The following is a 22,450-nucleotide window of genomic DNA, read 5'->3' on the forward strand; positions in this document are numbered from 1 at the left end:
ATAATCTTCTTATCTTAGATAAGCTCAACACTAAGAATTTGACGATAATCTTACTGTTACGACTTACTGTTCTTATGCATCGATATGTAACTCAAAATCTCAGAATCCCCATGTCATTTTTATTTTGCGCGTAATCTTCTTCTTTCTTTATTCATGTAATACTTTAGCTTGGAGGTTGATGTTGTTAAAAGTAATTATAATTAATGGAAATGTGGATAATATTAGAATTGTCGATGATAATGTAGAAAAATATTAGAATTGTAGTCCATTCTTCGAATAAAAGTAATTTTCTTAAGATTGTGTTCTAAAAGTAAAGGAGATTTTAAAAATAAGGATATACTTGAACCACGAGGTGGTGGGCTAGTGGTTCTAGCTTTGGTGGAAGAGTCGCCCTGTTGGTCTAGGCCAGGGATCGATTTTTCCCAAGCGTAAGAATTGTTCAGCTTTATCTCTTTGGCCATATGGGTATGGTCCATTGCTTACGGCCCATTTGCATAACTGGGAGGACCCTATCCGTGGGATGCTCTTCCTCCAGAGAGATTAATCTCGAACCCCTCTATAAGTCTAGGGATTTATTATCTGAGTTAACAAAAAAAAAAGATATACTTTGAGTTTCTATATCAAATCATAAACTACTTAAAATTTAAACACGCCATATTAGAGATAAAAACAAAAACTCAAAAGCATAGAAACTATAAAACCTTAATCCAAATGAAATTGTGTAATTTAATATATATATATATATAAAATAACACATATTATCTAATATTGTTAGAAAACCTCATATTTAAAAGAAAATTTAGTCTGATGAATATATGGACTGTGTGAAGCAAAAGAAAATGGTTTGTAGAGTTGTAGGATTTTGGCGTTTACGGGAATGCTATTTTTTAAGAGACATTCTGAATTTTTTTTTCTTGGTTGTCAACAATGATCTCCGACCTCAAACATATGTTTGGTTGCCGCCTAATTATATTCGGATTGACTTTTGTTAAATTCTTTTTCTTTTTTTTTTTGGTTAAAGACTTTTGTTTAATTCGTCTACGACATAAGTGTCAACATGGTACTTGTAGATTTCGAAAGTTTTAATTAAGATGAACTTTTGTATGAGCGACCGGATGCTGTCAGGAAAAAAAATTTATGTTGGTAAAATGGTTACGTAACCTTATGTTAGTTAAATTAAAACGGTTACGTCGAAGTTATTTCGTTTATGTATTTCCTAATATAATAAGAGGGTAAGCTCATTTTTATTCAGAAGTAAAAAAGGAACGAACACATGTATCCTCTTTCGTATACACACGTACATTACAACATGACGCCATTATACAGAAAACCATTCTTATCATAAATACGTCTAAGGAGTTTTTAATCAGTTTCCTTCGCTATTGCCTATTTATGTAACTCTGATGTGTGTATGGGGACTGACTGGCCTAGTGGCATGGACCCAAATGCCTTGAAGATTACATAAAATAAATATACTCGATCAAAAAATATCTTCGAGCTGATTTTTTTTTTGTCAAATGTCGTATATGTACATTTATGTATATAAACCCGGATCGAGTATTTATTATAAGGAAGCCACTAATACTTAAGATATTTGTTTTTTGTTTAAAGAGAAATAAGTGTTTGAATACTTTACTTTGGAGACAGACACATCATACTTCTGACATCGAATTCATTACTAGATATGTATTAAAGATCATGTGTATAGAAGATGTGTTCCAATGCTTACTCACAGTGCGGGCTCATCGTGTAAGCCACCGCAGCGGCTGCTAAGGACATCCGTAAAATCGTCAGATTCTTTCTTTAAAAATATTAGCAATATATTCGATATATTGTTGCATTTGGGATTGAAACGATCTCGGAGATGCCTCTCCCACTCTACATGTCGAACTAAAGACTCTTTTATGGAGTATGAAGTACTTATTCAGGATTCTGCTTACTAGTGCCAAAGTGTTCACGTTTTTAGTTGTTAACTGAATTTGGACACAAAGCTCACAATTCACAACTATTCATTTCTTTTTGTTTGATTGATGTAATTTGTAAACACAATTTGTCATTTTCACTATAAGTATAATTATAATGAAAGAAAGTAGAGTTGCATCAAAATTCAGAATACTAGCTAAAACTAGTTTTTCTAATATTGGGATTTTTTTAAAACGAAATTTCTACTAATTTCAGGCTATGCTTGCTATAATTTCTATTAATATAGAAAGTGGTGTTTTTTTTTCTGTCAAGTTATATTAAAATATTGGGTTGGTTAAACAGGTATATCTAATAACTATTTTTTTTTTAACTGAGACCAGTGAACTCAAATTTAATTTTCACTTTTTTTTATGAATTGTTGTGTGCCATTTCTATCATACAATTATCTAAAATTGTTAGGTCAGGTTATATATATTGTCTCGTTTAAATGAGCTGACTAAAGGATTTTATACAAAACAAGAAAAAAAAACTTTATAAATAACATAATTTTGCAAGTTTACCTTCAACCTGAAAAAAATACATATCAAATCTACAAAATTGAATTTAATATGCAATATTTGTGCAACAATACTCTAGTTTACTTGTGGTTATCAATAGAGTTATATGAATCTGATATTCAAAAGTGATCATTATGATGGGTAATATTCTAGGTATGAATCCAGTTTAGCAATAGAACTGCTTTAAAAGATTAACATGTGGTTTTAAGAAATGTACTGTCTTCGGCTCAATCACATAACTTGGAAGGCCTGCAACTAGCTATTGGTGAGTTTTTATAATCGGTTTTGCAGTTGTTCCTATTACTTAAATTTAGCTAGTCAGTTGTTTGTTAAATTTTTTATGTGTATCTTGCTTATACGATCATATTTATTAGTTTTTTGAAATTTTAAGATTAGATTTATGTAGTTAATATTTAGTTTTTGAAAATTAAAGCATAAGTTATTATTTTTATTAAATTAGATTCGTAGAGTTGATTTTTTAGTAAGTTTAGATTGAACTTACAAAAACTAATATTTAGGAGATTTTTAATTACTTTAAATTTAATATTAACTCATGCAATTAATTTTGAGCGATAGATAGAGAAAAAAGCTTTATCATTAACATCCATTAAACTCTTACACAAACTCAGGAAAAAATTATTAAAAATTTAACTAGGGAAAGATGAAAGGTTATTACAGTACTTATTAGTAAGCAATATACTGTAATATAGCGCAGCAATATAGAGTCACAAATCAAAGCAATACTATAATGCAAAATTGCAAATGGAATATTTACCTAAGAAATAACGTCTTCTAATTGGCTTACCTAAAGAAATATGTTTTAGTTAATAATTAAATAATTTTCAAAAATGTTTTTTTTTCTTTTTTGCAAAATAATTAGAAAGTTCTTTGCCCCGTGAGCTCATCTCTCTTCTGCTTCTCTGACTCGTGTGCCTTTCTGAAAACGAAAAGTTTGAAACTTTCATTTTGTGTATCGTCGTCGTCACTGATTGTGACACACCTTTTAAAAAAACCCTATAAGATAATCCTTCACCTACAACAAATTCTGGCCATGAAAGCAAAACTCACCCCGAGCTTTAAATGCAATTAGCGAAACATCCCATCTCTCCTCCCCCCTCTCTCTCTCTCTCTCTCTCTCTCTTAAGCACTAAGCAAAATCTCATCTTTCTCTCCCTATATATATAAAGCTTCTCTCCCAACTCTGCTTTACGCATAAAAGTATGTCTTCTTATAGATTCCAATCTGGGTTTTGTCCTCTTTCGTCAAGTCCTTCTCTTGGGAATTTCGTCGAACGGATTAAAGACGCTTGTCATTTCCTCGTCTCTGCTGTTTTGGGTACCATTATCTCCGCCATCTTGACCTTCTTCTTCGCCTTAGGTTCGTTTCTCGGAACTGTTCTTGAAACTTGTTTCTGGATCTGATTTTGTCTCTGTGCAGTCATTATTTGTTGTTGTTGCTCTGCTGCAAAATTCTGAGATTGTTTGGTAACATAAATTTGTTGCTTATCTTTGGTTGGATTGGTTTAAATCATTGAATAGATATGATTATTAGAAAGTCTTCAGCTTGGAGCTAAGAAAGTTGTTTCCTTTTTTTTTGTTTCAATGTTCAGTGGGGACATTGCTAGGGGCACTTACAGGAGCTTTAATAGGACAAGAAACTGAGAGTGGTTTCATTAGAGGAGCAGCAATTGGTGCCATTTCGGGTGCTGTTTTCTCTATTGAGGTCTTTGAATCATCCCTCGATCTCTGGAAATCCGATGAGTCAGCTTTCGGATGTCTTCTCTATTTGGTGCGCAGCAAGCAACACTTTACTCTTCTGTTTTCAAAGTAGCCATCAAGTTTGGATTGAACTTCAAAGTTATTGATTAGTGTTTCTTTTGTAACTTTGTTATATTATGTGTAGATTGATGTCATTGTTAGTCTTCTAAGCGGGAGACTTGTACGGGAGCGAATAGGTCCTGCAATGCTTAGTGCTGTGCAAAGTCAAGTATGTTTTTGCATTACAAAGCTTTCAGAATTTTTTCACCATTTCCGTTTAATTTGCAACTCCATCTTTATTAATTCTTTTTTGTCTTGTTTCTTCTGATCAGATGGGAGCTGTGGATACAGCTTTTGATGATCAGATAAGCCTCTTTGATACAGGAGGCTCAAAAGGATTGACAGGAGACCTGGTTGAGAAAATCCCAAAGATGACAATTACTGGCAACAATAACACAGATGCTTCTGAGAACACAGACTCCTGTTCTGTTTGTCTTCAGGTTGGTTTTAACATCACTTTGCTTTGTGTTAGCTCATTATGTCAAAACGCATATCTAACTGAAGTTTTTGTTGGGGTTTCTTCTCTTTCTTGATATGTGATTTTGCAGGATTTCCAGCTTGGTGAAACAGTTCGAAGCTTGCCTCATTGTCATCACATGTTTCACTTACCTTGCATAGACAATTGGCTCCTCAGACACGGTTCTTGCCCGATGTGTAGACGTGACCTTTAATTTCACTCTCTCTCTCTCCATTGTCCGTCTCTCGTAATGCAGTCAAACCGCGCAGTTCAAATATTTCTACAGCTTGTAGCTCAAGAGGCGGTTCTGCTCCTTTTCCTCTTCCATAACTTTCATGTAAATTATAGTTCTTTTTGGCTGTTTACAATTACCATACCTCTCTTTGTCTTTCAGAGTCTTTGTAGGACTCCCGAGTTCTCTAGTGTCATGTTTTAGTCAGCCCATGTACAAAGAAAGACATAATATAGAGTTTTTGTTTATTTAAATTTTTATTCTGCCTAATGTTGTGTTACTTGTGTTCCATTGAGCCAGAAACTAGTTGGTCGGCTTTCTCTTGAGCACTTGAAACTAGACATACTACTCACGGGACCAAATCCATTGAACGATATTTACTAGATTCTTGTCTGGTAGAACCAAACTAGGTACTTACATATTTAAAGCATTCTTTGATGTAATTTGCTCAACCTAACAATTGTTCTTTTGGTGTGTGAAGTCGTTGTCTAGCACCAAATTGCAATCTTCTATAATAATTTCTGTCCTCTAATTCTCTGGTAGTTCTAGTACCATAAATCCTCTCCCTGAATCAGAGCCTTGTATTGCAGTACTCTAAATTTTTATCACATGGTATTGTATTTTCCCGTTGTATTGCTATGAAACCAAGTACAAAAGTTCAAAAAAGTTCCAAAAGATTGATGTAGATTGTAACAAAAAAACAAATTTAGCTTTGGTTGCTTTTGCTAAGGCATTTTGTTCTCTGTTTACTTGTTGCGAGTTATGAAATTTTGAACCACCTTGCAACATGGTGTTTCGATGTGTAGAGGGGCGGATCCACATTGAGCATGGGTGATGCACTTCCCCATCGTCCCGTCCCCCATCGGGTCTGCTCTGATTCTTTTTGACTTTAGGACTCGTAGTCCTCTAATGTTAGGTTTAGTCAGCATATGTACAGTACAGAGAAACACGCAAAAATAAAGTATTTGTTTATTTAAATTATTTATTCTGGCTAATGTTGTGTGACTTGTGTTCAATTACGCCAGAAACTAGTTGGTCGGCTTTTTCTTGAGTACTTAAAACCACAGACACGAGTATTTACATATTTAAAGCACATGTACTTACATATTCAAAGCACTCTTTAATGTGAAATCAAACTTTTTGTGTGTGTGTGTGAAGTCGTTGTCCAGCACCAAATTGCAAAAATCAATCGTAATTAATATGACTTCTACTATAAATTTCTGACCTCTCCCTCCTTCAGAGACTAGAACTACTCCTAGTACTCTTAAATTTTATGACATGCTTTATTTTGTTTCCCTGGCTGACTACTTTCCTTTATATTTACCTTTAAATCAAGTACAGAGATGGCAAATTCATCTCAAAGCGTTCCAAGTGTGAGTAGTGCACGACCAACAACAAAGTTACTTTGCTAAGCATCAACTAAGTTGCCTTGGTAAGCATCAACTAAGTTTCTTTGCTAAGCATCAACTAAGTTGCTTTGCTAACTATCAACTAAGTTTCTTTGCTAAGCATCAACTAAGTTGATTTGCTAAGCATCAACTTGAGTATTTTGAGCTCTGTTTACATGTTGAAAGTTGTATCATCTTTTATAGCAAGCTTTATCACATCTAATATGTATAATTTGTTAATTAAAGGATGGGGCCATGGGGCTATATTGAACCGAATATATCTATGAAAAAACTAATAAGAACATGTCAAAATTTAGAGAAAAAATGATAGAGAAAAATCCACCTTCAACAAAAAACATAAATTAAGTGAGTGATCTCTTCAACCATCTAACCCTTATATGCTAATTAACTATAATATCCCATTTTAAAAATTCAAATCATATTGAACACAGAAAAAAAAAATTATGTTTGACCCAAAAAAAGAATCAATTATTTGGATGAGACTAATTCAACATTTATCACTTAAGATAATATTTATTTGGCCATGTCATCACTATTCTCTCCCTTCTTTGACTCTCTCGCCGCGGACGTATCCTTCACTTCTAGTTCTATCCCTTTTGGTCATCTCATCTTGGGCTATGGCTATTCACTTCGTTTCCAGATTTAATTGGCTGTATTCTTTATTATGATTTTGGTTATCTAGCAAATTGACTCTTTTTTATTTTCCTTTGTAACGTTCCTTTTTCTAAATGAGTCTTTATCGTTATTATATTCAATAGTTTATTACTGATCAATTGATTTGATGAGTGTAATGGATGTAGACTGTAGTAGTAGTCTATTTGTACCACGTAAATTGCTTGAATATAGTATGTCTATGGATTTTAGCTATACAACTAACTAATGCTAATTAATGGCTTGTAATTCTGCTTTATTCTTTCTTTCTTTTTTCCGTCTCTTAGACTGCTAGTGATGATTTTCAACTACTAAAAGATTCTTTCATAGATAAATTACATAAAAGCTCGGAGAAAAGACAAAATATAAACAAAATATAAAGACAAGCAAAAAGTGAAAGAGTTTTAGAGTTTTAGAGTTTCAAGATTCCGAGAGCAATAGACGAGTTGATGTCTTAGATCATTTTGAGCATATGTTTTCTTGACTTTTTATCAATCTTAGCTCTTTGCATCTCCAAGTGTAGAGCAATCTGCATCTTCTCCATCTCCCTTTGAGCCTTCAACATCGCAGCTAGCTCTGAATTGGCCGAGCTCCTTCCTCCGTTCATCCCATTTCCATTACTTCCTCCTTCTCCTCCTCTTCCTCCTTTTTTTGGCTTTTCCTCTTCTTCAACGACGCATGCATGTAAATGAGCACCGTAGTCACACTTCTGGCAATAGTACAACCACAAATTATCCGGCATAGTTTCCTGGCAAACATCACACGTAAATATATGACCCTTTGGGCAAGGAGTACTGTAGAGCAAAGCGAGCGTGTGCGCGTGCTCGTCATGCTTCATGGTCTCTGGCATAGACACACATCCAACATGAACATCGTACTGGCATAAAGAACAGTTGTACGTGAATCCGGATCCATACTCACCGCATGCGTCACACGTGTAGGTGGACTGATTATTCTGTGGGGAATGAAGAAGGGTCAAAGGATGATCAGGGTGAGACTTGTGACGAATCTCTCGTGAAAGCTCGAAACATGTCTTGTGCAAGGAGTAATCACATTCTGACTTTGTGCACTTGAAAGATGCACCGATCAGGTCTAGGTCGCAACCAGAGCAAATGATCTCGTCTTCAACTTGGGCTTTGTGACTGCGCAGTGGATGGTTGTGGCTCGGGTGTCTCACTGAAGGGCGGGTAGCTGGTTTCCCTGAAGCCATTAGAGGTAATAATATTCTTGATTTGTGTATGAGCTAGGTCTTCAGATTTTTTATTTGTTTCTGTAAGCAAAAGGGTTTCAAACTATTTATAGTGAAAATAAAAGAAGACTTTTGGTTATCATTCACAAAATAAAATGATAAAGAGTTTACTTTTTTTCTTTTTTTTTTGGTTTATAATGTTTAAGATTTGACTAACCAAGTTGTAGCTTGTCTTTAACGATATTGGAACAATAATGTCACTCTCTATAAATATATGGACAAGGTTCACGTTAGGTGGGATTCATACTAAAGAAGGTGGATATGTTGCAAAATAACGATTCAAAGTATCAAAATATCTTCGTGCACGAAAAAAAAAAAAAAAAGTATCAAATTATGATTTATCGTGTTGGGCTAAAAGTTCAATAACGTTGACGTAGTGAATATGTGAAAGTCAATATAATCAAGCTGGGACTCTAATGCATATCGTCTGCGAGTCGTCTTGTATATTCAAGGATAACATCGAGAGACCAAATCATCTTTTATGTTAATTTTTTTTTGGATTTATTAGAAATATAAAGAAAACATGTTTGATACTACTTTATTTTTCTGTCCAAACATGTTTGATACTACATAATCTAGTGAATCCAGAATATTTGAAAAAATAAACCTTGTTAACCAATTACGTCTCTCTTTTTAGACATAACATCAGTAGTTTACCTCCAAATTTCTGAACTACAGCAAAGTGCGGCGTATTTAAAAAAAAATTAGATCTCAGTTTTACTGAATTTATCGACAACATGTCTATATCTCAATTTTACATTGTTGTTCAAAATTTTTTTTAATAATAGTTAAACTACGTTTTTTTTTTTGCTTAAACATGAAGACTAATAAGAAACTAATTTTACAATGGAGAGACTCATATGCATCGTATAATAAGAAAAAACGAACCAAACCTAACATGTTCAACAACAATTCTGAAAGAAGGTTTATTAGGTTTATGTAAAAACCTATCTCATCTTTTGAATTGTTGGTGAATAAGCGTTAAATTATTATTAGTTAAACTTGTTGTTAATAAGATTTAAAATAAAAATTAATTTACAAAAACAAATTTGAAACTTTAATAAAAAGTTTCCATATTCAAAAATTTTTAAAACAATAATGAGTTATTAGACAATATTATAATTGTTTCCGTATAAATATTTAAATGAACATGAAAACATTGAAAATATAAAGAAAAATGTGAGCAAGCAAAACAAACTATAATATAGAAATAATGAAAATAAGTTTTTATATTACTGTTTTTTATGATTTTATTTACAATAAATGGTTTTTAAAAAACCTTGACATATGGCATCCAAAATTGTCAGACCAGCCCATGGAGAGTAGGAAAGACATACATAAACACTCTAATGAATAAATAAATTTGCCAAACATTCTCACATAATCTTTTACTATGTAGTATTAATACGAACAACAGACATGATAACTTGCAAGAAAAAAATTTAAAATTGTTCAAGAATACCTACTAAAATTTGGAAAGATATATAAAATAATATAAATACTTATATGAACTCAATGACTGAAATTAAATAATCATGACTGAAAAATTAAATAATAATGACTGAAATTTTATTTTATAAGGAGAGTAATTATGTATTGAATTTCTAATTTTATGGAAAACGGAATGAATTCTACTTTTATGGAAAATGAATTGGTAAGATCTAATCGGAAATAAATGAGTAAGCAATTATCAAATTACTTGCAGAAAACATTCCACCATTAGATTATACTCCCTCCGTTTCACAAACAGTGTCACTCTGACACTTTTCACACAAATTAAGAAAACACTGAAATATACATATATGTCCTTATTTAATAAGTTTTTAATAGACTATTTTAGTTATAATTAAGGGTAAAACAAGGAAATCTAAGATAAAAGATGCATTGGAACTATAAAATAATGCATTGGAATTGTAAAGTGACAGTCTTTGTGAAACAAAGAAAAATCTCCAGAATGACACTCTTTGTGAAACGGAGGGAGTATAAAATTTGGCCAGAAACTAAGAAGCAATGGAACCCAAGAATTTAAAACTTAAACCAAAAATTTATGAATTTATAAGAGAATTTTGAGAACACATAAACATCCCACAATCTAACATAATCTAGAATCTATTCTTGCCCATGAATCATTTATAAGATTGAAACTCAGATATAAATTTTATACATAATTTAGAATCCTTTTTTGCTCCTGAATTATACATAAGATTGAAACTCATATTTATAATTTCAAAATAATCTATAATCAGTTTTCCTATGATAAAATTACAAACTGATAAATGGTGGCTTTAGATCAGAAGGGGCTTACAACTGGTTTTTATTCAAGAAGGGAAAAAATAAAATTGAGAGTTTTTTGTTTTGTTTTATGGGCCTGTAGTTACTTAGGTCCAAAGTACAAATAAAATAATATAATCATTCATAAGAACCTAATGAATGAAATTAAATAATAATGAGTGAAAAATTGTTTTAAAAGGAGAGTAATTAGGGATTGAATTTCTAATTTTAAGGAAACGGAAGGAATTCTACTTTTATTCGAAAGAAACTGGTAAGATCTAATGGACAATAAATGAGTAAGCAATTATCAAATTACTTACGGAAAACATCACACTATTAGATTATATAAGATTAAAGGCCATCAACTAAACAGGAATAGAAACCCATAATTTAAAATTTGAGCAAAATATTTATGAATTTATAAGAGAATTTTGAGAACACATAAACATCCCACAATCTAACATAATCTAGAATTCATTCTTGCCCATGAATCATTTATAAGATTGAAACCCAGAAATAAGTTTTATACATAATTTAGAATCCGGTTTTGCCCCTGAATTATACATAAGATTGAAACCCATATTTATAATTTCAAAATAAACTATAATCAATTTTTTCCTATGATGAAATCACAAACTGATCAATGGTGGCTTTAGATCAGAAAGGGCATACAGCCGGTTCTTATTGAAGAAGGGAAAACAAAAATATTGAGAGGCTTTGTTTTTTTTTTATGGGCCGGTATTTACTTTAAATCAAAGTACAAATGAATTTAGTTAATTAGGTTCAAACAACAATAGAAGATAGGTGTTAGATAGCTAACACGCCAAATGTCATCTCCTTAGCTAAAGTTGAGAAAAAACTTCTCATATTATATAAGACTATGTTGGACCCCGCGCTACGCCACAAGTTTGGTTTTTATTATTCTTTTTTATATTATATATGTATATATTTTTCATAAATTAATACCATAATTAAATAAATTTTTGATTAATTTTTTATTATTATTTGCATTATCATATGATAGTTGAGTTCTTGATTTCATAAACTAAATTTTTGAATATATTTTATTTAATATATAAGTATAATTTAATATATGTATAATTTATACAAATTTAAAATGATTTATGATTAATAATTTTTTATTTTCTCTGATTTTAGTAGTTTTATTTTACTACATTATTACCAATTCATACATTAATAAATACACGTTACATATAGGAGTATTAGTTTTACTCAATAAATATATTGTAAATTTCCTATATGTTTACATTTTATTATGTATTCACTGTATAGAAAATATTTCACGTAATGACATGGGTTCGTTGCATTTGTCTAAAAATCATATGCAGCTTTTTAGCAAAGCATTGCAAAATCTTAAAATAGCCCGAGAAGTGATATAAATGTACTTTAAGTAAACTTTATTATGAGAAGAGAACAATGTGCATTCTCAAAACTCATGTTAACATGGCAAAGCCAAAATCATTTTCAGGAAAATAATTTTTTTTCTAAAAAAAAAAACTAAAACTTTAGCTCTAGAAATTAAGAAGAAAAAAAAAGTTCTCATTATGTGAATGACCAACTAAATCCACAGCAGCTGACTAATACAATATTATGCAAGTGAAGCAATAATTAGGAACAAAACTGATACCAAACAAAATAGAAATAATACTCTGAATCTAAGTACACTAAGATTATGAGATTAGATTTAATAGGCAGTGTAAACATCATTAAGAGACAAAGACTAATATCTGGCTTGCCTTCAATCTTATCTCCCAGTGAAAAAAACCAAATCATTTCCATTAAGCTCTTCAAAACCTTTTGAAAGGTCTGTGACCTGAAAATAAATAATTTCCTAATTATCATCAGATGTAAGAAAACCAATCAACAATAAAGAAGAAACAAATCATCAGGTTATTATTCTTTAACGAACAGAATAACATCATGAGAGTAACATATGAAAAGCAATGGTCGAGATAAGGAGATTCTTAAACAGCCTCCAAACCAAACTAAAGCAATAGGTTATGGTACTTTCAGATGGCGATTAATGTATGTACCCAGCAAGATCCTATCCCCAATCTACAAAAATTCAGCTAAACACCAAAGATAGCTTCGTAGAATCAGAACCCACAATTTCAATCTCACAATTATCCCAGATTTAGTCAAACACCAAACATCAAGAAAACATTCAAAATTCAAACTTCGATAGCTTCGTCTAATCGAATCTGGTCTTTGTTCATTTCTCGAAGCTTCTTAATCAAACCCTCCCCAATCTACATCTTCAGATCGTCCTCCACCAGAGTCATTCAGTTGCAAAAACCTCCGAGATATCTTCAAATCCCCATGCTCCGGATCAATCGTGGCTTCTCATAGATCATTATGAACATTGAGTCTGAGGTCATAGTGAAAAGAAGGAAAATAGAAAAGAAGAAGAAAACGAGCATTCAACAGCACAGTCAGACCATGGTATCACGGCGACGAAGAAGAAGAAATCGAGCAATTGATTAAAACGCTCCCTCTCTCGTTTTCCTGTTGCTTTGTCTACATAAGAGTAAAAACAGCTGACATGTATTAATGTTATAATCTAATTGGTTAAAGAATTTAAATGATGTGTCAACACCAGCTGCTGACATGTATTAATGTTATAATCTAATTGGTTAAAGAATTTAACTGATGTGTCAACACCAGCTTCAATGTTGAGACTGATGTGTCACACCACAAATGCAACTCATTTTTCTTTTATTGTATTGATAGATTGATAGATATACAGTACAATCATGAGTTCTAGCATAACTTTTTTTTTGGGACAAAGAGGGAGTTCTAGCATAACTAACCACCATAAAATATATATTTTATGAGATCATTATAGACATACTTTGGATTATAAGAAATGTTTTGCGGCGTATAAGGATAACCTAAACCTCTAATAAAATTCATCATATTCATCAAGTTTTTAATAGATTCGTGAAATAACTAACTTTGTAATGTCTTTAATTGTAGAGAGTAGAGACTAGAGACTTCATAATATTATTTTGTAACACTTGAAAGTTCTTTTAAAAAACACTTGAAAGTTTCAATTATTCTAGGTATTAATTCTTTCCCATGAGGCATGACTGCATGAGGGTGAGGTATGCTTCATAAAAACTTATGTCGATCTGTCGGTACTTGCACCTATGATGAATATAAAGCAGTTTACTAAGATTTTGTCTGAGCAATCCTTTAGTGATTTTTTAATCAGAAATGCCTTTCTAATAGTCTCCTAGCACTTCTGCAAGACGAGTTACTCCTCCGCATATTTTTCCTGCCCGCAAGGAATTATTGTCGCACACATCATGTTGTGCCTATAATTTTTTCTTTTAACTTCTTTTTCACGGTACGTATCTCACATTTTTCGGTCCGCCTTCCCCGAAGGCTGGGTTTGTGTGCAATTGTATGGCTTGTTTCAATGTGCTTCTTCTTTCAACAAGTTGCTTAAAAGCACATTCGGTAAATGGTGACCTTACAAGTTAGTGAGTTACCGCCTTCTAGTGTAATTTTCACTAAACAAATCAGATAAATAGTTACACATGAATATGTCGTCAGTGTGAAGGTAATAATTGTAATACTACATATCAATCCCACAAATACTAAGTTATACTACAAATTCATATAGAAAAGAATAAAGCTAGAACAAAATGAGGTTTTTGTTTTAAGAAAAGTAAACAAATTTAAGGCTAAATAAATGTTGAACTGGGTCCTATAGGATTTTTTTAGGGTTCATGCATCAATCTAATTAAAGGGATCGATCGATTTATGCGAGGTTTGAACATTCTCTTTAGAGATCAATTGATCTCATGAAAGATATAGCCATCAATCTCTACCTATGCGGATTCACGAACTCAAGGCACTTAAGTATGCTTGATCTACTTTTGTTGCACCAATCACTTATTCCTAATAACGTAATCAGTCAACCTTCACATGCAATCATGAACACATTCACTTATTCCTAATAACGTAATCAGTCAACCTTCACATGCAATCATGAACACAATAATTCTTAGGTATCATATGCTCACAAAGTTCTACAACTCAACTTTCATGAGTTGTAATATGATGCTCGTCTTAAAATTTCATAAGAGAAATATAAAACAAAATTAGATCTGGAGAGCTTTATAACAATGCATTGAAGCGTGTTGATGTAGTAGAGAGATGTTTCTGTTGAGGAGGTATGCAATATATCTTTAATTTTATATATTATGAGTTGCATATATCTATCAAACAAAATCCACACTACCCTAAATTTCGAGCCCAAAAACCATTTCGAAAACAAAATTATGTTCTTCAGTCTGTTCTTGCATTTACCATATAGAGCATTACATATGACCTTACGACTCAAATTAACTAAAATTTTATTTGCACCATCACATAGATTTTCATATTTATGGTATGCTTTGATCTATAACATTTTTAGAATAACGTTTTAGATGTTTATTTGCACCATCACATAGATTTTCAAATCTGGGACAATCAAGATTGTAACAGCCTGATTTGTACCCATCTGCGTGTTTCCATGTTACCAAACAATACAAAAGGTAAACAAAACAAACAATTTCTCTATAACTACATATTATGACAATTTAAAATAATTTAAGGTAATACTATAAACATTAACTCACAGTCCAAAAAATAAAATATATTGGATTGGCATCATGCCATAGCGATCTTGATAGACCTAAAACAATTGGAGATCGATTGAAGAAAAAAGAAAGATGACAAGAGATAATTATCTATAAGTAACTTATATGCACCTCATGTATGGAGTTACTAGTTGAATGTGATGGTTTAGGATGATGAATGATGTTCGAATTTTTCCTGTCATATCTTCGTATTGATTATGTACGTAAAATATCCTTTCTTTTTGTTCTTCTGATTGGAATACTATTTTTGGGATATTTTTCATTGATTGCCCAAAGTTATGTCACAATATTTTGTTTTTCTCTATCTGAAGATTCATTGTTCCATTCTTTTGGGTAAGAACTTGGTCTCATCTACAACACAACAATGTTAGAACAAAAATAGGAGATTAAACAGAAAAAATGCTAGCCTAAATGTAGTAAATTCCATCATTTGAAACAATGAAGAGTGTATTATTTTAATGATTGTTTTGGTTACACAAAATTCCAAAGTCTATAATTTTATGTTAATTAATAGTGATGTTAAAATGGGACTACCCTGCCCATTTAGACCCTGTCCATTTAAGCTCTGCCCGTTTTGGACCCATTTATATCTGTCTATTTATACCCTGCCCGTTTAGACTCTGTACCCGTTTAGATCCTGCCAATTTATTTGATCCGTTTAGACCCGTTTAGATGGATTTGTTTTTGCTTTTTTTTTTTATAAAAAAACTAAAGATTGTATAACTTGTATATTTAACATTAATGATATATGAATAAAAGTAAAATAGAGATTAGAAATAATCAAAATATTTTAGAATAACATAAGTTCACTAAACAAACTTAACATGATAATCTCATAATTTCTAATTTCAAAATGCAAAAATAATAAAAGCACTACTACATAGATAAATCTCCTGATCATAAGGCAACAGAGAACCATAAACAACAGAAGCAACATATATTCAATGCATGATAGAATCTCCTGATCTTGAACATTCTTCTCCTGAAGTACTCGCTATCTTTCTAGCATTTTCTGTTGTGCCAATGTCATCGTTGTTCTCTATGTTACCTGTTAAAGATGTGAATTAATTAAAAAGTCACTTATTAAGGAAAATAGTTTTATGTAAAAGTTAAGAGTTTAGTTACCTTCATAATCTGCAAAACCACGTAACCAATTACGGGTACAGAGCAAAGCTTGAACGTTCTTTGGAAGCAAACGGTTTCTGTAAAAAGTTATGACCCGAGATCCAATACTAAAGGCTGATTCATATGCTATTGTGGTGATGGGAATGCTTAGTATTTCACAAGCCATAGAGGCTAATTCCCCAAGTCGCTGGTTGTCCTTCCAAAAGGACAAAACATCCAATTTTGGAAAAGACTTTCTCTCCAATCTTGGCTCTTCTAAATAGATATACATATGTGTCTTTGTCTTGCCTACTCCAACTCCGATGCTTTTTTCAAGCTAAAAAAGATCCTACAGAAAAGAAGCAACATAAGCAACAAAAGCAACATTCTTACATTGTCATAATCGTCATCAAGTGGAGATTTATTGACCCAATCATGCGGATTTGGAGTTACAGAAACACTTGAAGAACATGTCCTAGACTTAGCCTTATAATCTTCATAGAGCATCTCCAAATTGTCTTTAAGTTCTTTGATTTTCGATGCAGAAGTAGTTGGATTAACTCTTTCATAAGCTACTTCAAGCATTTGCAGTTTCATTCTTGGGTCTAAAACAGCTCCCATTGCCAAAATAAGACTATAATCCTTCCAATACTTGGTAAACATAATCTGCATTTCCTGAGCCAGTTTTGCCACATCTTCATCATCACAAGATGCAAATTTCCTCAGCAACAGTTCAATTCTCCACACTTGTGTAAAATAGACATTAGAAGTAGGATACTTAGAACCTGAAAAGTGCGTCGTGATACCACTAAACGGCTTCAACAACTCACAGATTTTCTCTCCACGATTCCATTCATTATCAGAAGGCAAAGTCTTGTAATTGCTGTCAAACCACTACAAGCTGAAAAATGCTTCCTTAAACTTCAAAGCTCTTACAAGCATCTCATATGTGGAGTTCCATGTGGTAGGAACATCAAGTGATAACCCTGCTCCACTCTTAATCTTTACTCTCTTAACACATGCAGCAAAAGCGTCTTTCCTCTTTGGAGATGCTTTAACATATATCACACTCTTTCTGATGTTGTGCAGAACATCTTTCTCTAGATCTAAACCTTTCTTCACTATCAGATTCGGAATATGGGCACAGCATCTAACATGCATAAGTTTCCCATCACATAATAAACCACTACCACTAATCATCTAAAGTTGACCCTTGAGAATGTTCAACATACTGTTGTTGTTTGTTGCATTATAGAAGGTAATAGAAAATACATTTTTCTCCAATCCCCATTCTTTCAAACATTCCAGAATCTTGTTAGAGATTTCTTCACCAGTGTGAGGAGATTTAAGTTTACAGAAAGCCAAAATCTTGCTATTCAAGTGCCAGTTTTCATCAATGTAGTGTGCAGTCAAACAAATATAACTCATAACTGTACCTCGAGCTGTCCATAAGTCTGAAGTGAAACAGACACGCCCACGATGGTTTGCAAGTACTTCTTTCAGCTTGACCTTTTCCATATACACATCCGCTGCAGCAGTCTGTCTACAAATTGGTTGACACTCGGGATTGAGATACTTGTCTTTTGCTCTAACTTTCTCATACTCAGGATAGCGAAATGGCAAATCATGGTAAATTGATCTCACTTGTCATCTCATAGTTAATCTGATGATCATATGGAGGCCTATATTCATTTTTTGGTTTCTTTGGACACTTCTCCAAATGACAAAGCAAGCTCTTAGTCCCATGTGTTTTAGTATTGATCACCAACTTGGTTCCACAGTGGATGCATTTGCCTCTTTCTTTGCCATCATCTCCAAACCCAACTGACATAATATCTTCATGCTGACGGATTAGCAAACTATGCTTTTTCTTTGCAGTTAGTTTTTCATTCATTTGATACTGTTTCGAGTGGTGTTGAGTCGATTCTTTTGGATGATGTCCGGGGGGGGGGGGGGGGTTGCGGCTCCTCGTCGGGTTTATCTTTAATTTTTGCGTTTGAATAATTAAGGGGGACTTGGTCTCCCCTTCCTTACCAAAAAAAATTATGTTATGACTATTTGTATTGTGTAGTTTCCTTTCTATTGGTTAACTTTTTAAAAATAAATGTTAAATAATATGTTTATATAAAAAGAAAAAAAACATTTATGCTTCTTAGTTTAACTTAGTACTTATAGGTAGAAAATTTTATGAATGGGACAGAGGGAGTATTTTCTATTATTAGAGAAGATACATTAATAGTTCTCTCTATTACAAAGGATGGTTGAAAATGGTTCTTTACCTGTTACAGAGAACCATTTTCTCAAAGGATGGTTGAAAATGGTTCTTTACACATACGGTTTCACAAGGAGGTTGGAAGCATAGTAATAGTTCTCTCTATTACAAAGGATGGTTGCAACATAGGTTACACATGTAAAAAAGACGAACCTCATTCAACTAAACGACTTAACAATTGTTGACATAGGCGGAAAAGGGGCAAAAATCCAAACCCCTAAGACCATTATTACTCTCAAGATTTCTCTTTGGATTGGGCCCCAAAATTGTAATTAAAAATGTATATCCAGTTCCATTAGCCTGAGTATCGATTCTTTGGCTAGCAATTGAAGCAACACAAGAGTAACGATACATGGCACACATGTATTGGATGATATAGAAATAGAAAAGCTAATTTTCTTTTTTCTTCCCATTTTTTTTCTTTGTTTCGAGAGTCTCTCTTTTTCTTCTCTCTCGACAGAGAAGGCGACTCGACTCCATCGACGGCGATTATGATGGAAATCGGAAAAATCTGTCGATTCACCTCGAATCCTTCGATTTTTCCGGCTAAAACAGGAATACTTTAGTTGAGGAAGGCGAAGGACACTACAATCGGCTTAACCCATAAGATTTGATGCTTCAGTTGTGATGACGAGCAACCTCCTTCTGCGACAACGACGGCGGCGGTTTCTTCTGATGGCGTTAAACGGACGGCAAGATCCACTGGGAGACGAATAAGGAGAGAAGGTTATGTCTTCTCATCTCTTACTTATTGCATGTTGTTAATGTTGGGGTTTAAGATTAAAGTCGATTTGATTAGATATTCAATTGGTTTTGATATTTGTTTGGAGAGATTACAGGTTTCGGCTAAAATCGATTGTTTGTATGATAAGATGACAGTTGTTCCTTGTGTTTTAGATTGTATAGGGATGAACCGTCTTTGTGTTTTAGATTGTAGAGGTAACTATGTACCAAGTGGTGAAGGAGATGGTCGAAAAAATGGGTTACGAAGTAAGTGTTGTGGTCCTTCTCTCCTCTCTTTTTCTATTATTTTCCTTGTAGAGATACAAATTCTTATATGAGGATGTTCCAACTATTTTTCTGCAGGTTAGGCTTGTTAGAGTTACTACAAGAGTTCACGAGACATATTTTGCAGAGTAATACCTTTCAAAGGTTTGCAATTTTGGCATAGAAGTACATCCTTCTAAATGTCTTCTTTTGAAATTCAAAATCCGAAATGATTACTAAGGCTGCTCTGAATGATGGGATTGCAGGTTGGTGGTAATAATTCGGAGTGTGTTAGCTTCGATCTTCGTCCTTCAGATGCAATTAACATAGCTGTTAGATGCAAGGTATAATTAATTTGTTATATTACTTTAAGTCCATAACCATGTTTTCAGAAACAATCACACAAGAGTTCTCTTCATGAGATCATATTAGCTGAATATTAACTGTTGAAAAATGGTGTCAATACTCACTCTTTTTAGGTACCTATTCAAGTTAACAAGTATCTAGCTTATAGTGATGGAATGAGAGTCATTGATTCGGGAAAGCTATTAAAGCAAACACCTGCCTCAGATGGTTTATTATTCACTGAACTAGACAGGTAATCCTTTGAAATGTGAAATTAGTCATTTAAGATCCTTTCTTTTGCTGATAAGTTTACAAACTTAGGAACAATGTTATCATTGGGTTAGGACAAATGGCCAGCCTTGTTTTGATACAAAAGAGTTTGACTTATTGAGGAACATGATGCAAGCTGTTGATGAAGAACGGTATGATGAAGCCGGTAAGCTTTGCTCTCACCCTTCCCATATACATTAACCGTGAAGCTTATATTCCCGTTATAAAGCAGTGTTGCGCTCTGTTTGGTGAAAATGTCCATGTTTTTCATTGAGAAAATAATCTTGTGTGAAAGTTTCTTATGTTTTTTTTTTTTCAAGAAATCAAAGATATTTTGCCATTTATTTTGCAGCTGAGTGGAGAGACAAGCTTGGCCAGTATTTTTACCTCTTACTTGAAAAGGTATGCTCCTTTTATGTCACTGTATTTTTGTTCTTAGGTTAGGCTTGAAAAAGTATGCTCCTTTTATGTCACTGTATTTTATGTTCATGTGTTTTTTCTAACAATTGTTTGAAAATTTTCATAAACCATAACTTGTTCCTTTTATATCACATTTCAATTTTAATTAACCGTATGAAAATTTTCAGAAACCGTTTGTTTGTTTTTTTATCAAAAGCTAGAGATATTTGATTTGAATCTTAATAAAAAAAATAGTTTACTGTTTTATTCCCAAAATGATTGAAATTGAAATTAGTCTTGACTTTAAACACACCTTTCATGTGCTTTTGAACCAAAAGATTTCCTGATGAAGTTTTCAGTTGTCTATTCAAATTAAAGAGATATATGAAAACTATATCTCTTTTGTACTAACCACTCATTAACTTTAAACAAACCTTCACCTCAATATAAACCTTGAATGTTAACTATAAACAAACACTAACCTAATCCATTACCATTTTCTCTACAACACAATCAATGGATTCTCCAAACCCTTTTGGTAGTGACTCACAAAATTTCATGGATCTTTTGAATTCTCAAAAAAATTCCAACGCTTCTGCTAATTCCGCACAAACCTCTCACCCTATCCAATTTAGCTCTCCTTTCTCTACTCAGCCTACTCAATTTAACCCTCCTTTCTCTACTCATCCTACTCAATTTAACCCTCCTTTCTCTACTCAGCCTACTCAATTTAACCCTCCTTTCTCTTCTCAGTCTATCCAATTTAGTCCTCCTTTCTCTTCTCAGTCTATCCACACTAGTCAAGTATTCTCTTCTCAACCAGTTAATCTTAGCACCCAATCAGATTCTCAATACTGTATAGAGGTTACGGAAGACGACCATGAAGAAGACGGAGGCAGAGGAAGTAGGACGAGGTGGAGTGTAGCTGAGGATATCAATCTCATAAGCGCTTGGTTAAACACAAGCAAATATCCTATAGTGAGTAACGAGAAGCGGAAAGGTAGCTTCTGGAAGAGGATTGCACGCTACCACAAATCAAATGGTGGAGCATCCGTTTCAAACTGTCGAGGGGCTAGTCAATGTAAGGCCAGGTGGAACAAAATAAATCATCAAGTTAACAAGTTTGTTGGATGTTACACACAAGCTAGTACTAGAAGTTAGAGTGGAGAATCAGAAGAGGATGTGATCACTATGGCGCATGAGATTTATAAGAACGACATGAAAAAGCCATTTATTTTAGAGCATTGCTGGAGGGAACTAAAGCATTATCAGAAATGGATGACTGAGGAATGTAGTTACAAGAGGACGAAGCTTGCTTCAGACGGAACATACTCATCAAGTTCAACCAATGATGGAGCTGATGTGAGGCCTCCGGGGGTTAAAGCTGCTAAGAAAAAAGGGAAGAAACCGGAAGTTATTATTGATGTGGAGGATGGTTCGTTAAAAAGGTTAGATCGGATCATAGCAATGAAGGATCAAAAACAAGCAGCTAAAGAGAGACATGCCAAAATGAGATTGCTAGACTGCCTGATTAACAAGGGTGAACTAACACCCACTGAAGTTATACTTAGGGACAAGCTCGTTGACCAAATGTGTACACACATATAGGTTTAACTCTTGTTGTGTTGTGTATAATTTTTGAAAATTAAACTTGTTGTGTTTTAGACTTGTGAAACTTGTTGATTAGATTCGCTTGTTGTGTTACTAATTGTTGTGTTGATGTTTTCTATTGTTTCAGGTTTCGGGTCATCATATGTAGCTGTGTTGGTGTCACGTGAAGGGAAACAAGTTTGATGTGAAGTGAATGGAAGATGTTTGAATGTTATCACGGGTT

General features: G+C 33.2%; 2 protein-coding genes, 1 non-coding gene and 1 pseudogene across 3 annotated transcripts; 3 read left to right on the forward strand and 1 right to left on the reverse strand.

The window, feature by feature from the left end:
* The first annotated feature begins 3,257 nt into the window (after positions 1 to 3,257).
* On the forward strand, positions 3,258 to 5,240 carry LOC104747604 (NEP1-interacting protein 2). The gene is made up of 5 exons (XM_010469265.3): positions 3,258 to 3,857; positions 4,090 to 4,268; positions 4,383 to 4,466; positions 4,570 to 4,737; positions 4,846 to 5,240. Exons 1-5 carry the CDS (start codon positions 3,701 to 3,703, stop codon positions 4,966 to 4,968), a joined length of 711 nt encoding a protein of 236 aa, XP_010467567.1. The 5' UTR covers positions 3,258 to 3,700; the 3' UTR covers positions 4,969 to 5,240.
* Positions 5,241 to 7,347: 2,107 nt separating this feature from the next.
* On the reverse strand, positions 7,348 to 8,386 carry LOC104747605 (protein VACUOLELESS GAMETOPHYTES). Its single transcript, XR_015581686.1, has one exon. It is a non-coding gene; the product is annotated as a protein VACUOLELESS GAMETOPHYTES (transcript).
* A 10,214-nt stretch (positions 8,387 to 18,600) lies between these two features.
* Positions 18,601 to 20,667, forward strand: LOC147927277 (bifunctional nuclease 2-like; annotated as a pseudogene).
* Positions 20,668 to 21,807: 1,140 nt separating this feature from the next.
* On the forward strand, positions 21,808 to 22,410 carry LOC147927278 (glutathione S-transferase T3-like). Its single transcript, XM_087487375.1, has 2 exons — positions 21,808 to 22,210; positions 22,355 to 22,410. Exons 1-2 carry the CDS (start codon positions 21,808 to 21,810, stop codon positions 22,408 to 22,410), a joined length of 459 nt encoding a protein of 152 aa, XP_087343501.1.
* The last annotated feature ends 40 nt before the right edge of the window (positions 22,411 to 22,450 follow it).

The sequence above is a fragment of the Camelina sativa genome, chromosome 15 (genome assembly GCF_030686135.1).
Source record: "Camelina sativa cultivar CO46 ecotype springtype chromosome 15, ASM3068613v1".
NCBI lineage: Eukaryota > Viridiplantae > Streptophyta > Magnoliopsida > Brassicales > Brassicaceae > Camelina > Camelina sativa.

Bases quoted from the DNA above. Each gene is read 5' to 3' on its own strand.
- LOC104747604 (XM_010469265.3), top strand. From the start codon at position 3,701: ATGTCTTCTTATAGATTCCAATCTGGGTTTTGTCCTCTTTCGTCAAGT. The intron at 4,269-4,382 runs GTGCGCAGCAAG...TATTATGTGTAG, and splicing joins TCGGATGTCTTCTCTATTTG to ATTGATGTCATTGTTAGTCT. The intron at 4,467-4,569 runs GTATGTTTTTGC...TCTTCTGATCAG, and splicing joins TTAGTGCTGTGCAAAGTCAA to ATGGGAGCTGTGGATACAGC.
- LOC147927278 (XM_087487375.1), top strand. From the start codon at position 21,808: ATGGCGCATGAGATTTATAAGAACGACATGAAAAAGCCATTTATTTTA. The intron at 22,211-22,354 runs GTACACACATAT...CTATTGTTTCAG, and splicing joins CAAGCTCGTTGACCAAATGT to GTTTCGGGTCATCATATGTA.